The following is a 20,852-nucleotide window of genomic DNA, read 5'->3' as shown; positions in this document are numbered from 1 at the left end:
AGCCCTGAAATGGTGCCCCAGGCACGTTGGGGAGGCTGCTCAGGGCTATTAAAGGCCATTGGTGCCCTTAGGGCCTTGAGCATCCAAAACTGGACATAACTTTTTCAAGATCTGGTATCAACCACAGCTTGTGGATGATGCAGAAAAAAAGTCAAGCAGATAGCACATAGTGGATTTACATCACCACAGAGAAAACCAGGGTCAAGTTAGAAATATTCTGCAAATGAAGCAACCCTGATCTGGGTTAAAGCCAAGGCCATATGTCTGTTGTTACAGTAAATGGCTCTGACATTTTAAAATAGTTTTACTGGTTTACTGCCCTTGAGTCACACTTACAAGCCCTCAATCATTGGCAAGTCAGAAATGAACAGGTGATATTGCAGAGACATCCAGAAGGTACTAGCCAAACATGAAAAATAAAAAGAATTAGAAGAAAAAACACCCTCTCAGCTGTATTCATTTAAGTAGGAACACCACAGAGGAAAGCTCTTAAGTGCAAATCTTTCTCATTGCAGCGTTCCTTTCAGTGGCACATGAAACAGCAATGATAACAGGCTCAAAAAAAACTTTGAAAATAAAGTTAAAAGATACATGTAACTTAAAACTAACATCTTTTCCTACACAGAAAGGTTAAATTGTGGGGTTGACATTTGCATTTGTTACGTTGTCAACGTTCCCTGCCTATCAGCCTATGTACAAACAATATCTAAAGATGTCATCTACATATTTATACCAAAGGAGTTTATGAACAAGACCTGTCAGTATATTTTAACACCTTTCCAAAACGTCAGCTTTCATCAGGTATAAACACAACATGTTTAATTTATTAGTTTGGTTTAATATAAAAAGTTGACAATCATATGTCACCATAACTATTGATAAGGTAAATAAGGACTACAGGAAAACGTCAAAAAGTTATTAAAATATTTCTCAGCTTCCTGAATCAAATTGGATTTATTGGCTTTTCTCTGTCAATAAGTACATCACACATTTTTCTTCATATGGCTATTTTTGAAGTGATGTGTCCAACAGCGAAGTTTACAGACAGACTGTAATCCTTGAAGAATATTAATTCCATTTTGACTGTTTTGGGCAGAGGAAAGGGCTTTGTTTAATGTTAAAAAAACCCTGCACAAACACATGAACTTGTTCATCTGTATTTAAACACACACCAAAGACTTAATCTTCTGATCAAAAATATACTAAGCCTGCATAAAAGTTAAAATATATGGCACAAGAAACTTTGAATACAACTCTGAAGTTGAGCAAAGCAACACATTTGTTTCCACTTTCTCTATAAGGTGCTTGATTTAATTCCCTCGAGAGGATTGCTACTACCAAAGGTCCACCTTCTTTGTTTATAATGTCAGGAGGACAATCTATTCTCACGTCTTTCTAGATACTTCCCCAAAAATTGTAACAGAGGGCAGCACTGCCTCATTTCAAGAATTTCATCCCCGTCACCACTACACAGCCAAACACCTCATCAGTGAGTCATTCCAACCAGATTGCAATAGCTTGCTCAGTAGGGAAAATACCCCAAACTCATTTACCTGAATGCGAGAATAAACTTCTTTGTACAGATGAGTTCAAACACTCCTGCCCAAGCCAAACCCAGGCCAAATTACAGCCAGTAGCACAGAATAGTTTAAAGGTAGAAGGGAAATAGAAAATGGACTGTTCACTGACAGCATCTCTCCTTGCTGGAAGAGACTTTTCTTTTATTCAGCAAGTCCCACTCTGCATCTCAGCATAAGACATGGAGAAGAATTTTATTATACAACAAAGCTGATATTAGGATTTGATACTATGGACATCAAGACATATGGCATGCCACAGCCTCTTAATTATTCTGTAAAACTTATCTGGCACAGACACAGATAGTGATTTCTTAGAATACAACAGACACGTTGAATGTGACCTCAAAGAACTGATATGGATTTCCTGTTGCTTAGACAACAGGAATTTTACTAATTCATGTCACTTTTGCATCAAAATCACAAATGCAGTGAGTACAGTTGAAGACCAGATATGGAATATTGTGTCAGGCACTATTGCTTCGTTGGTACATGAAATTTAATGCTGAAGACCTTCAAAGTGTATTGGATATGATGGAAAACCAGAGGCTCATTTTTTCTGTTGAAATGACAAGTAGGTGAAAGAACCAAAACATGATCCACCAGAAGTGATCTTTACATACTAATCAAACTCATTGAAAAGCATTTCCAAAAATGAAAGTATAACTAGATTTCAAACAGAAGCACACACCCAGGTTTCCTTTCTTTTAAGTACGGTATGAGAAGGAGAATGGAAATTCCCAAAAGGCCCAAAACTTCCACAAAGGAAGGATGGTCCTCAAAATAGTCTTGCTCCAAAAGGATACATTTAATTACATCGGAACAGGTAGCATCTTGGGAGGTTTTCCACTATTGTTTCTACAGTGTACATGAATCCAGGTTTTACTGCAGAATAGACTTAGCCCAGTTCTTAGACCAAACATCCTCACTTCAACATGGTTCAAAGCTGTCCGAAACACCAGTCTTTGGTTCAGACCCTTATTTTGGTGTAGACCCAAAATGGGAGTTTCCAGTCCATTTTCTTCAAGAAGCCATCCTATTCAGTCTCACATGCAGTAGGTGAGGAAAATGAGGGGATTCACTTCAAAATCACAGTACTGCCAAACCAAACACCACCACTGTACATGGAGCTCCAGCTGGGAGAAAAGCCAGCTAAGACATTTTTTAAAACACACAAATGGCTTGTGAACTGGTCCTGGATTAGGAGAGAAGAGAACTCAGCAGATGACCTTACAACAGAGTACTTTTAAGGTACAAATTAAAAGTGAAAACTTTTAAAGTTTGCCCCAGAAAGAGATGCAGAAAAAGAAAAATTAAAAGGGGAAAGGAGAAGAGCAAATTTTCCTTATGCTCATTCTAAAATTCATGGGTTTTCATCCAAGACATCTGCAGGGCACAAGTGCTGAGCCACCAATCTGCATTGCTGAGTGCTGGACACGTAGCTCATGAATGGAAAAAGGGGACCTTAATAACACATTTGAAATTGCCTCCAAGTATGGGTCACAAGGAAGATTCAGCCCAGGTGCCTTCAACTCAAATAAAGATCTAACAGGAGGACAACATGCCAGAAGGTGAGAAAAAGACAAAAGGAGCACTAAGGGCTTGAAAAGGCTGGGAAAGCGATTCAGGTTAGCAACCCCTAACTTAATCCTGACCTTTCTGTAACTTTTTACCTTGATTTAGTTGACTGAACTAACTCTGTGAGAAGCTTACACAACTGAACACCAGAGTCTGATTTCTCCCAGAAAGACGAGGAAATCACATGGTCACTTAGGCATATTAATAACATTGAATTAAACAATACACAAACACAGTGTTAATAATAAAATACTTTTCTAATAAAAAAAATATCTAGAACTATAGTTAAGACCCCCTCTTAGCATTACTAGTTTTACTCCCAACTACATTAATCCTAGATAAATACTTCTCAGTCTTTTTAAAGGATGCTAGAAATAATAAAAATATTTCTAGTCTTTTCTAGACTAGATGCTAGAAATTATAACAGATGAAAACCTGTAGTTTCAAAGGCAGCTGCAAATGGAACAATCCATAATACTGAAACTAATCCATATTTCTTAAAACAAAAATAATCACACGAAACATATCAACATAACAACTCAGTTCTTTACAAAATTCTATTTAGTTAATGTTCACTATCACAGTGCCAAAGAGCTATACTCATGGGTAGAAAACCTTTCGTGTTAGCCACTCTATAAATAGGGATCTCTGTGTCAAAATACATGCAGTTACACATCCCAAAATATCAACCATCGTTATGGAAAGTTAATGTCCAAATTTTGAAATATGAGAATTTGCTTTGATATTAATGTCATTATTCTCTCTTAAATAAAATAGTTACTACCACTTTTTTCCCCGGTTGGTGATACACCCTCACAAAGGTTACAGATTGATTTAATAATAGCTCAAAGTGTTCTGTTCATGAATCAATGGAAAGGAAGGTGCTATCTTCATAATGCAGGAGCATTTTTTATCTAAGGGCCAAGCCAAGACCCACCAAACACAATATGAGCCTTTTCTTTGACTTGCATTTCAAATCTTCACATTTGAGTCTTTAGTGAACAGGTACAAAGTCTGCAATTGCTATTCAGTGTTTTCCAAAAGACTACCTAACACTTTTCCATGCTGACCAGGAGGGTAAGTTGGCAAACACTGCCCTTATTCATTCTATTCTGAACTTATCTGAAAATAATAAAAAAACCACACAAACAACAAACTAAGGACGTGTTGGAAAGTTGTGGGGATTCAGAAAGTAAGCACAAAAGCTACTCAATAGGAAACATGCAGAGCCCACACACACATTCCCTAATTTCTTACTCTTTATGCACCAGGCACCAGATACTTTTAGCAAAACCCTTTTTTTCGTTAAATCCACCAGAAATGGTTAAATATTAGTACAGCAGGAAAAATTACTCTGTTCTACTGCTGATGCCAGAAGCCCCCTGCTATATTGCTCTTTACCATCTGTTCTTTGTATTTCTACTCTAATTTTCATTGATCAACTTTTTTTAGGAGTAAAACCTCTGTAATATCTATTAAATATTGGAAAAGGCTTATTTTCCTAGCGCTAGCACCCTAAAGGCAATTTATAAAAAGCAAACAAAAAGTAAGGGAAGTGCCGTATTTGATCCACTTATTATAAACGAATACAAGCATTAAATTGTCAAACATACAACTTGCAGATCGTCTAGCCTTTGCAGGGATTTCCTCCCCAACAGCAAGTTTAAATAGACTTTGTGAACAAGAACCATTTTTTTTGTGGTTTGTACGGCAGCTTTAAGGGAAGCTGACTGTACTTGGGACTGACTACTAAATGACTGCAGAATACAAATAAAAAGTTACCAAACAAAAGGACAGAGATGGTCAGGCTTTTTCCATATGCTTCACATAGTAAAGAACATTGGGGGGGGGGATCATTCTAATACACTTCCAACTGTATTTTTTTTCGCTTTATATTCCTTTCTCACCAAGTCTTAAGCCAGAAACAAGACATTTCCACTGCTGTAAAAGTCCATCACTTTTTACCTGCGCTAGCCAGTTTTAAAGAACCACAAAGTTCCTTCTGTGTTTACTACTGCTATGTTCAAAAGAGCCAGCTTACAGCACAAATTGGAGGTTTTATCAGAAAGAAAACAGGCTAACATTGTGTGGTTTAGTTATTAAATAGCGTTTTTAAATATTTGCACCTTGAAAATATTAAAGAAATTTAATACTTTTCAGGACAAGTGAAAGTCTACCTACAGAAGGAAATAGCACTCTGTCTAACACTGAAGACAGCTGCATAAGTATCTACTTTGTTCTTGGGTTAGAGTTTGGGGGAGAAGTGGCGACAAAAATTTAACAGTTTTTGTTAAATTAATCTGTAATTTGTAAGAAAAAAAGACAGAATGAACTGATTGAATGATTTTCCTTCAGAATCTCTAACACTATCAAATCCATACTAACACATTAGCTCTTCACAACGACTACTTAATCTGTTATAGTGGATTTCCTGAACGAAAAGGCAGAAACAGAATCAAACTGACTGTGTTTCTATTGTACTCAATTTCAGTATAGCACTTTCAGAAACCTGAAATCATAAAAATAAAATTATGCAAAACATGATACTTGGCAACTTCAATGTCTTGTAAAACACACAAAAGTTAACATGTAACATCACTAAAGCAGCATTATGGAAAGAATCAGCAGGAAAGAGAGAATACATCCATTACTGTTTCTTCATTTTGCTTATTAACAAATCTAGAACATATCTGCATTTACAGGAATTTTTAACTGGCACAGAAGAATTTTCATTATGCCAATAACATTACCATAAATTCATAGCCTGTCTCCTGCTATCCTATGGCAAAGATTTTTAGCAAAAAACGAGGTAACTAAAATATTATTTGTACTAGCAGAATATAATGAATGCTATTATTTGTAATGTTTGACAGCTGTTTGACAACCAGAGATACAATATATTCAGTTATGCAAAGAGATTTTTATACTCTAATATTTGCCCATGATGCAATTGGAATTTCAACAAGCATTTAATACGTAATGATCATATAAAATTTTCCCCTTGAATTCTGATGGAGAAAATACCAGGATGAAGCACAAACCTCTTGAAGTTGGGTAGAAATAGCTACTTTTAACAGCAGTGCTTGTATTTCAAGTTTCATTTCATGAAAGCAACAAAAACCCATCAAGCAGGCAAAAAAAGCCATTAACCACTCCTTTGCCAAACTAATTTTTGACATGGGACAGTTAATCACGCACCAATAAAAAGTTCACCATTTACCAGATGGCAACTTCACCATAAAGGAGAGCTATTTTTGGCCATGGCAAATAGTCTCCTCATGTTTCAAACACTAAATTCTATTTTCACATTAATTTTTAAAACTATGTGGCTTTAACTTAAAATAAACTGTACATCAAACGAATGGAAAATAAACAGCCAGGAACACAATTTGACGAATTGGATTTATTTAGTTTATTTAGCTAAACAGGGTCCATTGGATCTCTTTAATAGGCTGACAGTTGCACTGGGCTGGTTAATAAAACATTCAACACAGTATCTTCAGCCAATATAGAAATGCAAATCCCACCAGAAATATTTTATTCATGAAACAGTAATTTCAGTTACTACCAAAGCAAAAAAAAAAAAAAAAAAAAAAAAAAAAAAAGAAAAAAAGAAACAGGGACAAAAAGGGAGGGGGGAAGAAAAAAAAAAAAAAGTACTTGCTTTGCAAACAAACAGTGCCATCTAGTGTCATTCCCTGCACAAACAAACCAAAAAATGTGAAAAGGGCTATAATTAATCCTTGCAGTGTCAGTCCAGTACCTTCTCCCTATTTCTTTGCTTTATGAGTAGCACATGGCTCTCCCTATTTTAAACACAAATTAGTCTCACTCTAGCTGGGAAAAGGGGGAGGGGGGGAAGTAATAACACATTAAGGAACTTGAAAAAGCAGTTCTAGCGTGTAAAGCAAGCATGTTAAAATGATGGTTTGCTCAGATTGTGAGCTGTTTCTTCTTGAAATCTTTATGTTTCTAACTCATGGTATAAACCAAATCAAACTTCTACTTATACGAGTGCAGGTGAGCCATACAACAAAGGGAGAGTGAGATACGCTCTGTTCTGCTTTATTTGTCATCACATCCCACACCAGCTGCGGAACCTTTATCATAGTACTGCTGCTATCAAAAGCAGGACAATGACAGCTTGCTTCTTTTTGCATGACAGGTAGGGGAGTATCACTTCACTAAAATAAGAAATCACCAAGAAAGTGGGAAACATAAAAGCCTTCCTCCTCCTGCCCCGCAATAAACAGCATTCAGTTTCTGTATTATGAACTCACTTTACTCACCAGCTGGGTAGAAGTAATTTTGAGTGGATGCTGCTTCTCCCCCTATCTGCTAGGATGAACAGCAGACAGATTTAATTCTACTACTTTGAGAACTAGTAGTTTTAACGTAAGAAGAAATTACATGGTAAATAGAGAAATGGTAGTTCTCCACCTGGGAAAGCATCCAGATATGTCGGAAGACTGCCAGGTGAGAAAGCACAGTTAGTGAAAAAGGCAGAGCTGATGTCATGCTGAATTTCTATTACATGCCTTAAAACACATTTTACAGAAGGATTTCATTCTGCCAGAGACCACTTTTCAGCTTCATTTAATACAGAAATATTTCGTGTGTGAGGAGAGAAAGGAAAGAGGCATGAATGCTTACAGTGCGCTGTGAGTCAATATGCCTTTCACTCATAGCCCCCAGCCAGACCCCAGAATTATCAGACTCACTAAATCGCTTCCTGAAAGCACTTTCATTTGTAATCACTCAGCCAAGCCTAGTGCTTCGTGAACTGTTTTTTCTTAAAATCATGTGCATCACCTCCACCGTTAAGAGTCACTGACTTGCTGAAGGACCAGCAAACAGCGTGCCGCAGAACCCACCAGTCTTACCCCTACATGTTAACAGATGAGCAATGTCTCTGGAGAGAGACACGCACAATTTCTTGTGAGTATCAAGGTAAAGCCAGTTGAGAGAAGAATCTAGTTAAGGAATTCTTTTTATTGACATTAAAAACTTGCTGCCTGGTTGCCCTTACTCAGCGTATTAGCTCTTCACATATTGTGTTATGAGATGCATCTTTTTAGTCAAACATGGAAGGAAGGATTCTTTATAAGCAATACCTGCAGAATTATAAAACCCAGGAGGTAAAGTGTGGTTCGCTGGTCTGGCTTCTCAGGAATCTGAGTTAAAACAACCATAGCCCCTTAGGTTAATTACAAATTAAGCATATTAACTCCCATCTTTCACACTTGCCTCTAAAGAAAAGCACGTCATCACTAGTAAAACCCACAGTGAGATAAGTTTCCTTCCTTCTTCATACTTCACAAAAAACTATAAAAAAGAAATCTAAGATGTAAATAAATTAGGGCAAGTTTTCTACAGGGGATCTAAGTTGTACCACCTCTTAATCTTTCATCAAAAACTCAGTTTAAGCCTTGAACATTACCAAAAAAAACCCAAAAACAACCACAAAAACCCCAACATTCTCTCCTGTATCACTTTTTACCCATTCAAAATAGCAGTATTATAAATAAACTTAACTGTAAAATGTCAAATGCCTCCACCTTTTTTCATCACAAACTCACCAAGGTGGGGACACAAGTGAAAACAAACAGAAGACAATGTAGAATTTACCGCTGTAGAAGTTGGCCTACTGTTCAGCAGCAGCCAAGCATAGAAATATCACATTAAAAGTTACTAGAAAAGGAAGAGAGGAAAACAAAACAGTGCCTCTGTGTAGAGCAGTGAGCACAGTGTAGAAGACTGATTGCTTATCTCAAGAAGGTAACAGTATCTATAAAAACAGCACAGTGAAGGAACTTTTGTTCACAAAATGCTTTCTCAAAATCAGATTGTCAAAGCACATGGTCAAATATTTCACATTCTTTCTTCTGAAACATAATCAGTTCAATCTCACGTGCATTAAAACAGATCCTCCACAGCCCTGTTCAAAAGAGCTGCACTGCTCACATAGCAGAAACTAATCCGATTTCAGAAGTTTCGAATTTGTCAACAAGATCAGGTTTTCAGTACAAGCACACATGCTGGCCGTGCAGGGTGCACGTGCACACATGACATGTATCATGGGGAGTTCCCTGTTTTTAATAACGTTGCTGGGATACAACTATCAAGAAACACAGATCTGTCCCACACACAGTTTATGACTTTGCAACTACAAAGCAATGATGCTTTGCTTTATAAATCAAAATAATCCAGCAGCCACAGTTGAGTCTCTTAAAGTTTTAGCTCAAACCAGAAAGCTAGGGAAGACTCTCACCATAAAGATACAGGCCACTAACTTGTTGTTTGACAAATGTCATTCATTACACTTAGAGCCATATGAATATTTGTCTGGGCAGGTGACTGAACCCAAAATAAGGGCAGCACTATTTGCAAAAGCAGCCAGAATATAACTGACAGCTGTAGTAGTTGTTCAGGTGACTTGGGTGGTACTTCAGAGTCACACAAAAAAAGCTAACTTTATCAAATAAAAATCCATTGCTTATCTCCTTAAATGTTTTTAAAACTTAACAGCAGTTGTCATTTGAACAATGATCTTAAACAGAACCTGTAGGAAGTATGAAATGCGAATACGTATCTTCACTATTGACTGAACCGAAGCTATTGTTAAGTGCTGAAAATGTTTAAATGTTTAGTCAAGGTTTGTACAATGTATCTGTCTATGCCTCTGACTTCTCCCCCCCCCCCCTTTTTTTTTTTTTTTTTCTTTAAGTTGAAGGTCAGAATCCAAAACCAGTACCCACCCTGAGTCTTTAGAAAGGAATGAGTGCTGTCTCTTGGACTGGTAACAAACGTTATCTATTCAGTTTGCCTCCGTGCTGCCGTGACAGAATCTGAACAGTTCCTATCCTGCCTCCTGTATTTATTTGATGGTTATTTTTCTTGTTAAATATACCCATCCCACTTTCACCATTGATTGTATAGTACTCATTTTTGTAACAGGAATGCTGCTGTGTAATATGCGCTTACTGGATTTTTGTATTTCCCTGCCTATTTGAATGCCTCATGCTTCAGCTGTAAACTTTTCAGGAAAATGCCGACTTCTGGGCCCCTGCCCCTCCCCCCCCCTTTTTTTTTATGGTGCCTTGATGTTGAACCAGTACATGGAATCCTTGGAGTAAAAACAAACACTAGCAGATAACCACACATTTGCCAAGTTTATATAGTTACAGTTTCACATGAACTGGGATAATTTCAAGTCAAAATAAGTTTATAAAATCTAGAAAGCTTTTTACCACTGCATATCCCTACTGTTTTAAAGATCACAGGCTATTTTCACATAACAAAAAAATGTTTTATTTACAAAAAAATAAACAATACCTATAGTCCATGTACTTAAGAGACTGCAATAAAATGTAAGGCTTTTTTTGCATTCAGAACTTGCTTCACACAGGCAGGCACCACGGCCATTCTACAGCTGAAAGAGTCGAAAAGAAAATATTTACAGGCTTAAACCACAGAACGGTGCATTGGTAGGTGCAGGAAAACCACCTGCTCATAGGGGGATTGTTTGAAATGTCAGGAACTCTTTGGTAGGTGGTCCCAATACCTTTACGGACCCGGAAAGCACAAGTCTGTGGTCTGCAACTCCGCTTCGGGCCACCAGATGGAGCCATTACCCCAGCACCGGGCACCGTCACCGCCCGCGGGAACGCAGCTCGGCTACCGAAGTGCGGTACCGGCACATACTGCTGAAAATAGCGTAATAAAGCCAAGATTAACACCTGCAAGTTACAATCTTGCAGCACACGGTTTAACAAACAGTTTTATTCTGGTTTGATACGTTTATCGCACACACTAAGCAAGCCTGAAACTGCCTTTTGAGGCATACGCAGCTTTTCCGCAAATAAGCATCACTTTACACTTGCCCTAATCTTACATTTCTCCCCAGGCACCTGCTCCCCATGGCAGCCTACGCAGCACTGAGGCAACCATCAGGAAGGGCTGCTGCCTTGATCTGAGGTGCAATGCTTGCTTTGTTAGTTCTCCCCACCCGTATTCACAGTGCTATGCTATCCGACTACTTCTACCGACAAAAAGGAGCTACTCTGGTTTTTATTACCACCATCCATCTCCAAAAGGGAGGGCCAAGATGAAGCAAGGTGGCTTTTTCTCCTCAGATACGATTTAATGTAATTAGTGAGTTACCAACTACCCGTGTGCAATACAGTGCATGGGGTAGATGTCCTTGCCTCCACACACGCCTCTGGACTGCCGAGCACTGATAACTGCAGACATGACTCAAGATAACATGGATTAGCAATAAGGGGAAATAAATCCCTTATTTTCAACTTGTTTTTATTTGATTACAAAGTCGGAGACAAGTAAGCCATGTTTGAAGTAACTTTTTAAAGTACAGAGCAACCAAGTTTAAATCCTTATTTTTCAGAATATACTCTGACAAAGTACACAGAAAAAAACACTATATGTTCATTAAGATGCCACAACATGTACTAAATAATATTAAAGTCATAGTCGGTGTTTTGTCATCATTACACATACTGCAGATCATCAAATAAACTCACCATTTAGATATTACATGTCACAAAGAAAACTTAATGCCGTCCATCCTGCAAGTGAAGAGCGGACGGTCCACATACCTCATGTTTCCTTCTCCTAACTTTCAAATATGTTGCTGTGCTGCTGTTTTCCATAACTGCTTGGGTGAGGGCAAATTTTTGAGATTTTATAAGGCATACAAGTAACCACAAGATCAAAACTTGTGTTAATTATGATGAATATAAAAGTGACCAGCACCAGTTCCACATTAACTTCACGTTTGAAGTACAGAACTTAACAAAAAAGACTGTATACTGAGGTATATAATTTTTGTAATTAATTTCACAGACATGCTTTCTTTCATATGAAACACATACTTCCAAGATGATTGAGAAATGTACTCTGCTCAGTGCACACACTGCTTCACACAGGAAGAAAAGCCAAGCAGAATACAGCGGGATCCAGCTGAGATTCCAACTTCATTTATAGAGAACAACACTTAACTTTGCAAGCTCACATCTGCATGCCTTTCAGAAGGGCCAAGAACTTTGACCAGCAAATCTGTAAGCCGGTCATAGCTCGAAACTGTCAGTATCATTTCCAGTTAAAAATTTCCCTTCATCTATAAAAGTGACATAATTTCAAAAGTATGTCGATTTGCTTTCCCTAAAGGTCTGCTAAAGCTCTTACATAAACTCTATACGCTTTGCTTACAGTCAAACAGGTCACAATTCATCCAGAAAGTATTTTCAAATTTCTACCTTCAACAGCCCTGCAGCTTATAAAGTCAAAATAACATTTCCTTTCCTTCCCCTCTTCTCTCTTTGAACTCACAACTGAAACATTTTGTCTTACAGTTTCCAACAAGTTGCTATTTGACTGGAGAACAATCCAGAAAGATTCTGAAACCATCACATACAAACCTAAAATAATGTTAGCACTTAGGAACTGGAATTATGTAGTGCATTTAGTTTTAAGAACACTATTTTCTATATAACTGAGATTTTTCCAAGCATAACTTGTTTTCTTTCAGTACTTTGTCTTTCACTCCACTCATTTTCTTCCCTTGATCTGCTGAATGCCATCCTTGAATTGTGGGCTGTTTATTTTTTCCCATTATTATGATCTGTTCCTTCCTCTTTCTCATGTTTTTTGCTCTGAGCACAAACTTATATTCTTTTGATCACATAACTCCTAGGGCTCTGATGCATTTCTTCCATACACACTCCTTTCTCCTCTTCCACAAAGAGTGTCTGGTTCTGAACTCCCCCACTTCCTATTGCTTAGGAATATGAAGTACCAATTCCCCCGTCTGCCTACATGGAGAAATAGGCCAGCAACAAATAAATGCTGACAGTGAATTCTCCCACACCTGAGAAGATAAACAGCATTCACGACTGCTCCAGAAATTGTTCTCTCTTGGAAACCACTGTTTAGCCAGCAAGGCCATGCACGCTTACTACAGAGGAACATCATGAAATTGTTGCAAAATTTTGATGCAAGTCTTTTTACCCTAACATTCTCCAAACTTCACAAAATTGCAACCATCTTCTAAAGTAAGACATTTCCGTACATCTCTTCAACTTGGCAGAATCAGAGAGGAGTGACAGTCAGCTGGATTTCCTGGATGCAGGTATAAACATTGACTCCCCTCCCCTGAAGGAATAAACTGCTGCCAGCAACCCGAGAAAATTCACAGTTCTCCATTAAATAGAAAATACTGTCACTAGTTATTTCTTTTTCCCTACCCTGCAGGAACTGAGCTGCTGCCAATTAACATCACGTTTCCTTACACTCTGCAATCCCTTTGAACTTTTTCAGGATTTTAGAAGAAACAATTTTGTCTCTATGTATATCTACTCAGTGCAAATTCCAGCCACAAAAAAGGACTGATAACTGTAGCAGAATCCCCTAGACAAGGGAATCTTGTTAGTTTGCATTCATTACTTGAAAAAAGTATTATTTATAACCAATTTGTACAAAAGTCAGGAAGAATTAAGTGAATAGAAAACAAATCACAGAAACTAAGAAATGAACTGCACATGAGAAACTACATTCAAAAATTCCATGGATTGGAGATTATATTGTTTTTCATGTTACTGACCACATCACTACAAGCTGTCTTAAACAAACTGTTATTTTCCACTCAGAGAATACTTATGCAGTAATTTAAGTATTAACTCTGATGTTCTACCAGTCATTCCTTGAGAAACCGGATCAAAAGCTATTTTGCCTATAGCATGAACACTAACAATGTTTAATGGCACAGAAACAATTCAGAACCAGGGCAAAGGGACAGCAAGGTAGCAACTTGAACACTGGTATGGGAGTGCTACAAAAAGAAAAGCTTCACTTCCCTAGTTTGGTTTTCATCTGTCCAGAACACAGCAAGATACACACAGAACTCATCTGTCAAACTACTCAAAAATACCTTTCAGTTGCCTGAATAACTGCATTATTATGTTTTAAAAAATCCGATCGATGCCTTCTTTAGCTAATTCATTAAAAACTCACAAAATCAGCTTCAAGTTTTCCCATTTCTTGTTTGTAGCTTCTCATTCGACTGCTGTACATTCCTCGGCTTTGAGGTGGGATCTCTCGAACTTCAAGTTCCATCTGCTCAAGCTAACAAGTAAAAATAAAGACATGTAAATCAAAAGGGTATTAGAGCAAGGATGAATTTACCTAAATTGTTCACAAATATTAAGAAATATTCCTTCTTTATCAAGAAAAATGTTGTTTATTCTGCAATAAATAAACCATTTATCAAAACTTTTACACAGCCTTGTCAACAAACAAGTGACAAAACTAATATTATTAACACAAGGAATGATTCTAGTCAAACATTTCTGGATTTCGTTTCCAGATGTGATGAACACATTTTATTACAAGAAAATAGTAAAACTGAGGTTAAATAACCTTCCTACAAATTAGCATAGCTCAGAAGAAAGCCTGCCTCCATCTAGCTGTGTGGTTTTGGAAACCCTTGGCTGAAAAAGCTGTTTTATTTATTTACACACACACGCACATGTATATATACACATTCATATATGTGTACATATTTGTGTGTGCATATATATACGTTTGAAGTTTTATTTACCAGCAGCCTCTATGTTTAAAAAATAATTCTTGTTCTTTTAGGTATTGCTTACTCAGCAGAATTACAATATCTGAAATGACTGCCTAAATGCGTATCTCAAATGTGTATGTAGGTATATTGAATAGCTGAATTTCAGGGTTTAGCAACAATACCATTCAAGAACTTGTATACAGTTGAATGCATTGAAAGGTCAGAGAGAGAATATATCTTTCAGAAGCTTTTTCTATTTATTCTTGCCATGTAAAACACTAAGAGGCCTGAAACACAGAAGTATGGCACAGAGGTACTGAAAATCAAAAGGAGTTACAAACCAGGGCTGCACTACCTGCTAATTACCTGCCCACTGGGTCACCAAGCCTCCTCTACATGATGCTGTCTGTTTGCGAATTCTGTTTTGCACAGCTTAAGAATCTGACCTTTTAAAATCTTCCCAACTTACTTTAAAAAGTAAAAGAATACCTCTCCTTGGTTGTAATAGGCACCCAAAACAATATTTACTTGCTTCCTACAATTCCAGGTTGAACAATATGGCATTGGAACAGAAATGCCTTTTAATTAGGGTCCCAAGCTCCTGGTTACAGGTCTTCACAAGGGACAGCTACAGTTTATTCCTATGTAATTGCTTGCTTACACTTTGAAATTTCATCCTCATATCATAAAAAAAAGCATCTGAATTTAATCAATGGAATTACCAGATACTCCAAAGACATTCTGCCTGATTTATTCTGATTATACAAAATGATATTCAATAATAAAACTTTAATTAAATAGTCAGTAATGAATTGAAACATACAAATCCATTTCTAATTCTGCCCAGTTCTTTGGCTCAGGCTTAACTTTCCAATGGGGTATCATAAATTAGACTGATAGCTGGAATTAATGGCTTATTTCTTATCAATTTCATCTCAATATATTTGATCTCAAATATTCTATAAACATAGAAATCATTCCTCATGTGTATATATAGTTAGATGTGCAAGGTCAGGATATTTTAATGAAGTCTCAATTCTTAGCTATTATATAAAAATGAAACCATCTTCCAGTGAATACAGAATTTATAGCAAATATCAGACCACAGTCCATGAAATCCAAAATGTTCAATTTAAAGAGTCAGTATCAGAGATTGTAAGGTCCAAAGGCAACCTAACTTTATGTATTTTCACTTTCAGGCCTCATATTACTGGTCATAAAATCCTATTTTTCATACACAAGCAAGAACAGAGCTTAATTCTACTTAAAGGTAAAAACAACCTGGCACTTACTTTCTTTAGAAAAACTACAAGCTCAAACTTCTGTTACTGGTTAAGTTTAAACTCCCCACCAGCACTGGTTTTGGCTGGGATAGAGTTAATTTTCTTCCCAGTAGCTGGTGTGGGGCTGTGTTTTGGAGTTGTGCAGAAACGGTGTCGGTAACACAGAGGCGTTTGGTTGCTGCTGAGCAGGGCCTGCACAGAGCCAAGGGCTTCTCTGCCCCTCACCCCACCGCACCGGTGAGCAGCCAGGGAGGGGGGCACAAGGAGTCGGGAGGGGACACAGCCGGGACAGCTGGCCCCAACTGGCCCCAGGGACATTCCACACCGTAGGGTGTCATGCCCAGTGTATAAATCTGGGGGAAGAAGGAGGAAGGTGGGGATGTTCAGAGTGATGGCGTTTGTCTTCCCAAGCCCCGTTACACGTGATGGAGCCCTGCCTTCCTGCCGACGGCTGAGCCCAGGGGAAGTGGTGAAGGAATCCCTTGTTTTGCTTTGCTTGTGCACGTGGCTTTTGCTTTACCTATTAAACCCTCTCAACACATCAGTTTTCTCCCTTTAACTCTTCTTTCTCCCCCCACCCCACTGGGGAGCAGTGAGCGAGCGGCCAAGTGGGGCCTGGCTGGCGCTGAACCACCGCGGCGAAGCTGAGCCTTCTGGTACCTGCCTCTCGCCCAGATTCATAAACCAGGGCCCCCCTTAAGGCTCCTCAAGGGTTCAGCCTCAGGGGGTTGCTCCTAACACCATCCAGTACACTCCCAGCACTGAATACAGCGAAAAGCTGAGCAGCCACTGGTTATTTCCATTCAAAAATACAACAAAGTAAGGTAGTGCTGCTGCTGTTGTCCATTGAGACCCCAGAATAAGTCTCCCATCCCACAGGAACCTTTCCACATTAAATTGCTCTGGACAATTGCTAGTATTTTATGAAACTTGTAAGCTTCGTAATTTTATTCTGAAATCCTGGAACTAAATAGAGATTAACAGTAAAAAAAACCCCAAGTGTCTAAATAAGAATAACCTAGCGTTTGCAACACAACAATTCTGTGATGTTTCCCTCATAAATCATAAAGGCAAAAAAACAGACAGACAGCTTTTTCTTCTTTAAAGTAAAATTTCCCTCAAAAATGCTAATCCCAGCTCTTCTAGTAGATGCTAGATTTTATACTCAGTTTCTCTAAGGTTACCACAACATTCACCCTTCTTAAAATCTTGGTAAAAATAACATTCATATACTCCACACTGGACACAGAATGACAGGATTTCTCCCCAGAGATCCCTTACTCAACAGCTCTGGCTTGAAAAGGCAGCCTGGGAGTCTCAAAGATTTGGTGTCAGCTCTGCACATAGACCAAATCAATTACACTGTGAATTTACCCAAACAAAACAGACAGTGTTTTAAAACAATCAATGGTTAGTCAATGTAAATAAATCATCTCTACAATAATATTTACAGTACATGAGAGTGTTCTTTCCTAGCCAACTAGGAAATAAACTAAAGTCAGCTAAACCCAGTTTTGACTACCCAAGACAATGAAGCAAACCAATGCATGAAAACCATCAGTAGCAAGGAATTAGGTTTATTTTGATTTTCTACTGTAGCCTTTAGTTTAAAAGAGGATCTTTTTAATCAGTTCTGTTATTAGCAGGTTGGTTCAAATTGATTTTTAAACCCAAGCCTTCACATTAATCACAAACATGTTAGGTAATTGCTCAAAGCCAATAATTGAATTGAGCACCTGTCTAGCAGCATTAGCAACAAGATCTAAAACAAAAGCATGAAAGAAAAGCCAGCACATTAAATGAAGATCATCATTAGGATGAAAGTACAGATACAGGATTTAATTTTTAATCTTATAACAAATACAAATTCAGATGATCTTTTTCTGACATAAGGAGAGAAGAAATGAGCCATTAACTCAATTTCTGCTCCTTCCAATCTTACTTTGAGTAGAAAACCAAATTTGAATTATTTTTCATCAGACCACCCATGCTACAATTTCCCTGCACTGCTATGCTTTTTTTGCTATGTCAAGTTGTAGTGAAAAGATGAAAACCATTCCTAGATTTTTACTTTCTTTCAGCTGTTTGAATAAGAAAATGCCCAGAAGACCTTAATAAAACTTCAAAACATCCTCCTGAGATGGGACAGTAAATTTACTGCATTTCTCACAGAGTATCAAATCAGAGAGGTTAGGCACCTTGCCATCCTCACAGGGAGTCCTCCCAACATGCAGCTTTCCTGGATGCTATTCCAATGCTCTAGACTACAAGACTAATTCAATTCCTAAATGAAAAGCACTAGGTATGTCAACAAACATTCTAGAGACTTTTTTCCTCCTACACCACTTAAAGTAAATTCCAATATTCCTGTTTAGTTAGTAATTAAATCATTCATTCAAGTTGCCCAACTATAAGAACTTTCAGGCCAGGAGAACTGATTTCCTTTCCCTATCCTAACAGGTTACATTTCTGACACTAGATAGACCAAACTCATTTGCAAGTAAAAATCAAAAGCAGCTTCAGGCAAGCAACTATTGGCTGTGTGGGAAAAAGTAATTTCTCAACTTTCACCAACACCTTTGCTAAGTTACTCCACATCTACAATACTACTTTTATGCACCGTCCAGATGGAGAACACAACAGGCTTTAATGGGAACAAAGTAAAAAAAAAAAAAAAAAAAAAAACACGAAAAAAAAGTCACAGTTGTTAACACACTGCTTTCTTCTGTCAGTGTGGACCACTTGACCTTAAACAACTACGTATCTTCATGCCTCACTTGCTAGAAAAGAAAAAATATCTAGTACTCTACACAACAATCACACAGATTAAATCACAATGCATAGGTCTTACAAGAAAAAAAAACCTAACAGTCCAGGTGTGTAAATACTTACTTTAGGAACTGAATTAAAAGACCCAATCCACAGCTCAAAGCCTGTAGCAGCGTGTAATAGCTTACAGCAATAATGCAAACCTTAGATGACTTAACACAAAATTAAAAAAAAGGATACACTCACTCCTCTTGGGTATTTAATATTCTCAAATAAGAACTATCTCAAAAATACTATTTCATTTAATAATTGATTAAGTATTCTTAGGGGATCGTGTGTGTTAAATGTTACCACTAATGATCCTATTATTTTCCCTAGGAATTTGCAGTTAACATGAAAAGCCAGAACATACCAGATCCCTTGCTTCTTCAAGCTGTTTCTCAACATTCACAACCATCTGCTTCTTCTCATCTGAAATAGAATTGTGAAAATACCAATATAATTGTGCTCTTGCCATGAAAGAAAAATATACCATTTCAAAAGCTTCAAAGTTAAAACTGACTGAAAGGATTCATTCTGTTGTGACATCATTGCACACTGTGATAACCCACATTACTAACTAAAAAAAAAAAAAAGAAAAAAAGGAGACTGGAGAATGCTTGAAGTCTTGTGGTTTGTTATACAGCATTTGCTAGTTAGGAAAGCAGTTACAGCTGCTCCAGGTGTAAGAGTTATGCCTCAGCAGGTGCTTGCTGGGTGTGTACAAATGCATGAGAAGACACATACTTACACCAAAAGGAAAAAAAAAACCATGGCTTAAGCACAAAGGCTTATCCTATTTTTTTGCAAAATATGAGATGCACAAAACCAACCATCCTACTTAAAATTAATCCAGGTACTGAAGAAACATGAGGTTTCTGTTTCCCTGCTCCTGTGCTGGGTCTAGAATAGTTTCTTTTGCTTCAATAGAAACAAAACGAAACACCACAGAAGCTACAAGAAAACCACTGTTTTCCAGGGGCAGCAAAAGTGTAAATTAGTAATAAAAAATGCAAATTTTAAAACATTAAAATCAGTTATAAGCTATATGTAGCAGTCGTCATCTGTCAAGTTCCCCAATAAGCCTAATATCCCAGCTATATAGAGCACATCTGGCTTTCAACATGCCTTTAACCATTCATTCTCAGGCAGAGAATCCAACATAAGCCAAGAACTCAAGATTCAGTATCACATCTGTCAAATATTCTAATTGCTGGACCACTTGGTTTGTTACAGCATGAAAGGGAACTTTCTGAGGAATAGTCAGTCACCGGATAACAAAAACGTCCCCACATTGCTTAATTACTGTGGGATACAGGGGCTTCAATACTGCTATTTGCAGTGCCTCTTGCATCACTTTGTGCCCCTCTCGTGGCCATAGCTTCCACCCTTCAGACTGTAAATCCACCCGTTATCTCAGTGAAGTTAACAACAAAACTCTGAACATACAACCCTTCACACCACCGTTCATTTGAAAGAGCATCATGAGATATCCATGCTGGTGGTTTGTCTGATGAAGCAGATAAAAAGTGCAGAAGTATCTCTAGTCATTGCTGCTCAGAGATCATGATGGGTAAGTCTATGTTGGCACAAGAGACTTTATTGTGTGTCTTCAGACTTCACAGTTTTCTTTTTTAGCCTGAATTCCTTTGCTTCTCTTCCACATGATCTCTTTGTATCCTAGAACTGACACGTTAAAGACCAAAATGGACTACCTGATGATCTCCTTTGACCCTCTGCAAGCCACAAGCCCCTGAATTTCAAGAGGAACACCCTTTATTAAACATATGTAGTTTAGCTTCTCACAAGCTGAAATACTTTTTTTTTTAAACAAGCTTAGAGCCATAGGCAGGAACCAGATGATGAGGTTACAACCAAAACCAGAATTCCTGCCGTATAAAATTAAAACATGCCCTTAAAACAACCTTTCTTAAAAGCAACAGAACTACTTCTGAAAAGGACTATATTGCTGTCACAGCACAAGTAAGCTAGCAAGCTGCAACAAGGCTTTTACCATCAGTC

The 20,852-nt window shown here is 37.8% G+C and overlaps 1 protein-coding gene across 8 annotated transcripts in view; it reads right to left on the bottom strand.

The window, feature by feature from the left end:
• Nucleotides 1-20,852, bottom strand: part of VTI1A (vesicle transport through interaction with t-SNAREs 1A) — a 274,342-nt gene that overhangs the window by 246,338 nt on the left and 7,152 nt on the right. For 7 of the 8 annotated variants that reach the window (XM_055793663.1, XM_055793664.1, XM_055793666.1 and 4 more), the window contains exons 2-3: nucleotides 19,204-19,262; nucleotides 14,184-14,294 (exon numbers count right to left, since the gene is read on the bottom strand). In XM_055793663.1, the coding sequence (XP_055649638.1) occupies nucleotides 14,184-14,294; nucleotides 19,204-19,262 (170 nt within the window). Of the gene's footprint in view, nucleotides 1-10,491; nucleotides 10,862-14,183; nucleotides 14,295-19,203; nucleotides 19,263-20,852 lie in introns of those variants that run through there. The other variant, XM_055793669.1, reaches the window with a different exon arrangement.

Source organism: Falco peregrinus, chromosome 1 (genome assembly GCF_023634155.1).
Source record: "Falco peregrinus isolate bFalPer1 chromosome 1, bFalPer1.pri, whole genome shotgun sequence".
Taxonomy (NCBI): Eukaryota; Metazoa; Chordata; class Aves; order Falconiformes; family Falconidae; genus Falco; species Falco peregrinus.
The sequence above is the reverse complement of the archived record's forward strand: the minus strand, read 5'-3'. Positions and strand labels throughout refer to the sequence as shown.